Source organism: Cupressus sempervirens, chromosome 8 (genome assembly GCF_028749045.1).
Source record: "Cupressus sempervirens isolate cs-2001-9-10 chromosome 8, ASM2874904v1, whole genome shotgun sequence".
In the NCBI taxonomy this organism is placed as follows: domain Eukaryota; kingdom Viridiplantae; phylum Streptophyta; class Pinopsida; order Cupressales; family Cupressaceae; genus Cupressus; species Cupressus sempervirens.
In genome coordinates this window covers 525,569,186-525,576,386 of record NC_143125.1, presented here as the reverse complement: position 1 = coordinate 525,576,386, position 7,201 = coordinate 525,569,186, and the positions used below count along the sequence as shown (strand labels likewise).

The 7,201-nt window shown below is 36.6% G+C and overlaps 1 protein-coding gene across 1 annotated transcript; it reads right to left on the bottom strand.

Moving 5' to 3' along the window:
* Positions 1 to 3,007: 3,007 nt before the first annotated feature.
* LOC149543506 (uncharacterized) lies at positions 3,008 to 6,459 on the bottom strand. Its single transcript, XM_089798308.1, has 3 exons — positions 6,268 to 6,459; positions 4,003 to 4,208; positions 3,008 to 3,457 (listed from the first exon to the last, which is right to left on the bottom strand). The coding sequence occupies exons 1-3, from the start codon at positions 6,367 to 6,369 to the stop codon at positions 3,196 to 3,198; spliced, it is 570 nt and encodes a 189-aa protein (XP_089654434.1). The 5' UTR covers positions 6,370 to 6,459; the 3' UTR covers positions 3,008 to 3,195.
* Positions 6,460 to 7,201: the final 742 nt, after the last annotated feature.

Here is a 7,201-nt window from a genome sequence, read left to right as displayed (position 1 = left end):
CCTAACCCTAAATCTAACTAGGTAACTCTAACCCTAACCCTAACTCCAACTCTATCTCTAACTTTAACTCTAACTTGAACTGGGACTCTAACTCTAATTCTAACCCTAGCCCTAATCTTGTCCCCAATTCTAACCCTAGATCTAACTCTAACTCTAACTCTTATACTAACACTAACACTATCACTACCTCTAATTTTAACTCTAACTCTAATTGTAACCCTAACCCTAATGCTAGCCCTAATGCTAACCATAACCCTAACACTAACCCTAACCCTAACTCTAACCCTATTTCTAACCCTAACATTATTTCTAACCCTAAATATAACCCTAACCCTAACTCTAACTCTAACTCTAACCCTAAGTGTTTTTATAACCCTAACCCTAACTGTATTTGTAACCCTAATTCTAATCCTCACCCTAATTCTTACCCTTACCCTAACCCTAACTCTAACTCTAATCCTAACTATATATGTAACCCTAATTCTAACCCTAATCCTAATCCTAATTCTAACTCTAATTCTAAACCTAACCCTAACTCTAACCCTAACCCTAAGTCTAGCCCTCACCCTAACAATAGCTCTAATTGTAGCCTTAACCCTAACAATAACCCTAAATCTAATCCTAACTCTAATTCAAACCCTATCCCTCACCCTAATTTTAATCCTAACTCTAACTCTAACCCTAACCCTAACCTTTACACTATCCTTAACCCTAAGTCTAACCTTAACCCTGACCTTAACTCTAACTCTAACCCTAACCCTAACACTAACACTAACCTTAACCATAAACATAACTCTACCCCTAACTCTAACCCTAAATCTAACTCTACCATAATTGGACTCTAACCATAACCCTAACTCTAACTTTAATCCTATCTCAAACCTTAACCCTAACCATAACTCTAACCTTAACCTTGACTCAAACCCTAACCCTAACCCTATCCCCACTATAACCCTAACCATAACCATAATGATAACTCTAACCCTAACCTTAACCATGAGCATTACTCTAATCCTAACCTTGACCATAAACATAACTCTACTCCTAACTCTAACCCTAATTCTAACTCTACCATAATTGGACTCTAACCTTAACTATAAGCATAACTCTAACCCTAACCTTAACCATGAGCATAACTCTAACTCTAGATCTGACTCTACCATAATTGGACTCTAACCCTAACCCTAACCTTAATTTTAATCATGACTCAAATCCTAACCCTAACTCTGACCTTAACCATGATTCAAACCCTAACCCTAACCCTAACCCTAGCCTTACTATAACCCTAACCCTAATCATAACCATAACCATAGCTCTAACCCTAACATTGACCATGACCATAACTCTAACCCTAACCTTAACCATAAACATAACTCTAATTTGAACCTTAACCATAACGCTATCATTTTTAATAACTAGATAATAATATTAAAAATAACAATAACAATAACCATAACCATAACCATAACCATAACTCTAACAATAACCTTAACCATAACTCTTTATATTAAATTTTTAAAAATATGACTCAAACCCTAACCCTAACCCTATCCCCACTATAACCCTAACCATAACCATAATGATAACTCTAACCCTAACCTTAACCATGAGCATTACTCTAACCCTAACCTTAACCATAAACATAACTCTACCCCTAACTCTAACCCTAATTCTAACTCTACCATGATTGGACTCTAACCCTAACCCTAACCCTAACCTTAACTATAAGCATAACTCTAACACTAACCTTAACCATGAGCATAACTCTAACCCTAGATTTGACTCTACCATAATCAGACTCTAACCCTAACCCTAACCTTAATTTTAATGCTGACTCAAACTGTAACCCTAACTCTAACCTTAACCTTGACTCAAACCTTAACCCTAACCCTAACCTTAGCCTTACTATAACCCTAACACTAACCGTAATCATAACCATAACCATAACTCTAACGCTAACCTTAACCATGACCATAACTCTAACCCTAACCTTAACCATAAACATAACTCTAATCTGAACCTTAACCATAACTCTAACAATAACAATAACCATAACTCTATCCCTAACTTTAACCATAGCTCAAACCCTAGCCCTAACTCTAACCCTAACCCTAATTCTATCCCTAAGGTTAACATTAACTATAATGGTAACTTTGTCCTTAACCATATATCCACGTATGACTATAACATTTTACATTACAATATCCCAAAAATAAAATATATATTTTTAATCTAAATTAAACTCATTAATTTTTTTAAAAAAATTTGAAGCATAATTTTGTAGTAACTTCATACAACTCTAATTAAAAAAATAAAAAGTAAATATTTTTCCTATTGTGCCGCGACTACCACTAGCTTATATATACCTCTATATATATTACGCCGAGAGTAATCGTTCTCGAGGCGCCTATTTTTATTTTCATAAATCCCAACTTTGATTAAAATAACTTTGGGATTAAATAAAAATAGGCACCTCCGATTACTCTCGACATAATATATATAGAGGTATATATAAGCTAGTGGTAAGTAATGGCGCCTTAGCCAGCAATCTTCTTCTAAGTACATACTTTTATCATTTATCAATCCAACTAATTATGGTCACAGAGTACAACAGACCATTCCCAATAATAATGGTGCTTTTAACACAAATCTCATCAACGTATTGTGAATGTCCAAATTTGCTTTGGGAAAAAACAATTCATGACAACCAAAAATTAAGTACAAGGATTATTTTTGTTAAGGTCAAGAAAGCTGGCAATGTCTAAACATCAAACTAAATCCCCATGTCTTACAAGGGGTCACTTAGTTTTTAGTTTTTTTCAAACGTCTCTTATATGTTTGACATTTTAGTTTAAGATTTATCCAATACGAAGAAAGCTATGTAGAAGCTCACTATGCTCTTAATCACCAAGGAAAAAGTACTGTTTTGAAGCATCAAATGACAAACATTTATGTGCATAAGTCAAAATCAAAATGTGGAGAAACACAGATGCCGAAAAAGGTAAAATACAAATAAATAGTACATTTATCTTATTCAATTGTGGGTAAAATCATTGGCTACACAATTCTCTTACTATACTTCCTAGTAGCACTGAAAAAGATCTTTTAAGTAGTGAAGCAGAAGTTGTCTTCAATCCCAGAGAGAATAAACTAACAGCTCTGTTTAGTCTAACAATACCCAACAATATCTGCCTTCTAAGCATAGCTACTCATTCCGATAGCAGATTCTCTACCATATGGTGCCCATCCACCTTCATTAGCCTTAGCAAAACTCACATAGTACAGCTCACTCAGAATTAAGGTGAACACTGTAAAGGCTGCACCTGCTGCAAATACGCCCTTTCGCAATGTTTCACAGGACACATCAGTTGTCTTGTAGATACCCCTGTATTTGGTATGATAGGCATTTCTAGCAGCTCCACCGACAAAGCAAGCTTCTGCAATTATAAATGTCAACCTACAATTAACAGGGTAAGAGTTAGTACAGAATCTAGCAGTTCTTTTAGTCATCTTAATATAGCAAAGAACTTAAATTGAGAAATTGTTCCTACAGGCATGCCTTGGCCTTTAACAATGTACATTAGTAGGTTATATCTGAAGATTCAAGCACTTCACAAATGATACTTCAGTCAATTCTGTTACGAAAGGATAAGTTTGACTAAGAATCTGGAAATTTCCGTGCACGGGTAGATGAGTTGGCATGAAGTTGTGGTAGTTTTTCATGGTCTCTGATTCAAGTCTCTCCCGGGTTTAAGAGGTGGAACGGCTGATCTCATTCATAGGGGACTAGTCTTACCCTAGCTCACATCGGCCACTGGTCATTGCTGGACTAGGTCGCGGGGAGACCCCATGTAGAAATTTCCTCCCATGCATTTAAGGTTTAATCTATTTCAGGTTACTTAAGGAGATCTGTTAGGAGATTTATGATCTTCTCAATGATAATGAGCTTCACACTCAACAGAACATATCAAATATATTATATTTATGTTCAAGTAGAGTTACCAGGTTACAATGAACAAAATAATAGACCATGCACGAGATCCTCCTGGCCTAAGAGACTTTCCGCAGCATAGACATCGTGTGACACCCATTATGAGCGCCTGGCTGAGAAACAGAAACAGAAATGCGCCCACTCCATAGCCAGTTGCTATGTCAGAATCATACACACAGTAAGTGTACTCACTATTACTGTCTGGAACCACCTGTGCCTGAAACAAATTGGAAAAATGCAATTGCGGTCAGAAGACTGTGAATGGATAGAAGTGAAAATTGACATTGGTGCAATTGATAAGTAGGAGATGATTTCCACAGCTAGTCAAATTGTGATATGAATATCAGGATTTAACTGTGTGATTTTGAGTCAAACTCGATGACCCATGTTTCATGAGTAGTGATTCAACATGAATCCATCTCTCATGAGAATAAATGGAACACTTAGCACTCATTGGATCTAGGTGATGCTCACAGGGGTGAAGCACCGGGACTTCCCGGGAGGCACCATCCCGGGAAGTCCCGGTGCTTCACCCCTGTGAGCATCACCTAGATCCAATGAGTGCTAAGTGTTCCATTTATTCTCATGAGAGATGGATTCATGTTGAATCACTACTCATGAAACATGGGTCATCGAGTTTGACTCAAAATCACACAGTTAAATCCTGATATTCATATCACAATTGGTGCAATTACTGCGCTGATACATTTAATACACTAATCAATATTACAAAGAAGTTTGATTGTCAATTATTCAATTGTCTATCTATATAGAAATCTCAGATACTGTTTTTTTTAAGGTTCAGAGAATCTCTTTAGTTAAGAGCTAAGGACTGAAGGGTATCCATTCCACCAAAATCTGTCCGGGGCTCGACCCCAGCCTCATGTCTTATTTGGAGACTTTCTCTGATAGGCTCATTCAGAACCATTCAACTTCATCAATAGACCAAAGACCCAATGACATTTAGAATACTTTAAAACATGTTCAGTTTTAGAAATTTTAAACCTAGCATTTGCAAAATCCTGTTCTTTACGATTTCCAAGGTCACATAGCATACGACCTACACATCTGTATTTTCAGGTGATCCTTTTTCCTAGATCCTGTGAATCTTGAGGTACAAATGCTAGCTTTGAAGGATATCCCATTTCAAAGCTCGGCTGTACAAGAATTCTCGAACAGGGAGCATCGATTAGATGCCAGAGGGCGAGTGTCATGACCCCGGGATTACTCATAATTGCAGGATAAATAAGCCATGTATACCTGCAAGAGAGTTTATCCTATCCCATGGGGCACTGAGTGAGGATCTTGTTGTCCTGCCACTGATTAGTGGCCTCACAAAAAAGACTTTCGTCCTTGCATGGCTTTTCAGGTTTGGAAAAATAAATGCATTCCAATCCTTCTATTTTTTTTTGGGTTATATCAGATCAGGTTTCAAGCACTACATGCACAGGCTTTACCCTGGAATGGCTGTTCCATGGATCTCAAATGAAATACATCGATGTAGTATTAAGAAAACCTAATTGATGTGAAGAAAACGAACAATGCGAATCGTAATTAAAGATATAGAATTAAGAAAACCTAATTGATGCGAAGAAAAGTGAATAATACAACTCTTAATTAAAGATCTACGCCACTATTAGGAACTGAAGCATTGTCATGAATCCAATAGTACGAACTAGAATACGCATTTCAGTTCTCCAAAGACATTTAAATTTGCTGATGAGCTAGAGACTCTATTTTCCCATTAAAATTGAAAAAATGTTCGCAACTGGAACACAATCTCACAGAACCTAGTACAAATCACAGAAAAAAAAATCTCTTTTATTAGGTATTGTTTCTAGATCTAAGATTCCAAAGCATAATCTGCGTCATTGGGCATTAAATAGTAAGACCAAAAACCTAAAATAATTATGCGAGAAGAGGGTTAAGGATAAAAACCGGATCTAGATCTTCATAGCATTACAATAAAATAACCCTACTTCAACAAATAAAATTAAAAACCTAAAATAATAATAAGAGAAGAGGGTTAAAGGTTAAAAACCGGATCTAGAGATTCATAGGATTACAATAAAATAACCCCTCTTGAACTAATAAAATCAAACCCGTCAGTGTATCAACAGAACAAGATTCAGCTAAGCAGCTTGACCAAAATGAACTCAAAACCAATCAAATTCTCAAATTTATCGCAATCTGAAGTGATAACAGCTTTTCTCATCAAATTGGGTATCACATTGCACAAAGACGAAATCGGAAAAAAAAACAGAGCAGCTACTTACAGTACTTCTCCTCTGTTCTGCAGCAACAGCAAGCCCAAATGCAATAACGTCAACAACAAAGACAAAAACCATGATAATTGCGGAAGCCTTGCCTTCACCCATCTTGACTACTCAGTTGCAATTCAACCCAGCTTAATTTTGATCAGAACAGATCTGATCTGATCAAATCAAGCAATCCTCACTTCACAATTTGCAAGATTCAGTTCCAAACAGGGCAAAAATAGGCCGCCCGATGACCACCACCTTAACCCAACCGAAAAAATTGAACTGCAAGTTACCAGAGGGCCTCTAATCTCATCTTTCGATTGCTCACCGGCAAGAAGGAACGCTTTCAATCATTAACACCGTCAAGAAAATCCCGTCTACAATTTATAAAACCGTCAATTTATTCCCGTGAAACCGCTTTACTTGTCTTTTATAAAGTACACTTCGTTTTTCCCAACGTCAAATAATTGTGGACGACCCGTCCCGTATAGACTCCGTTTACTACAACTTCATTGAACTGCAGATGTCCTTATCACACTCTGGTTTCTTTGAATTCAATTAACCGTGGACGTCCTGATCAGATGCCAGATTTCTGGTGGAAGTAGGTAAATTTTACTTCAGATGGCAATGTTCATGTGAGATTTTTCATCTACTCATTTTAATAATTTGATTGACAGCTCAATATTAGGAAAATTATGGGTTGTGACAATTTAGGTTTTTCTGTAATTTGGCATTTCACATTCTAATTTATTCTGCTCATCGTCATCAACTGCGCGAGAGGAGGAGGAACGACGAGTGAAATTGATTTTAAGATTATTTTTTAAATTTCGAATGGTTCGTATGGCTCTTTCAAGGCAGATGTGAAATTCCATTTGATAGAAATGTGTAATTTGGCGGGGGTTGGACTTGCTTTCATCGCAATTTTTTCAGCATTTATTTTTTGAATTGA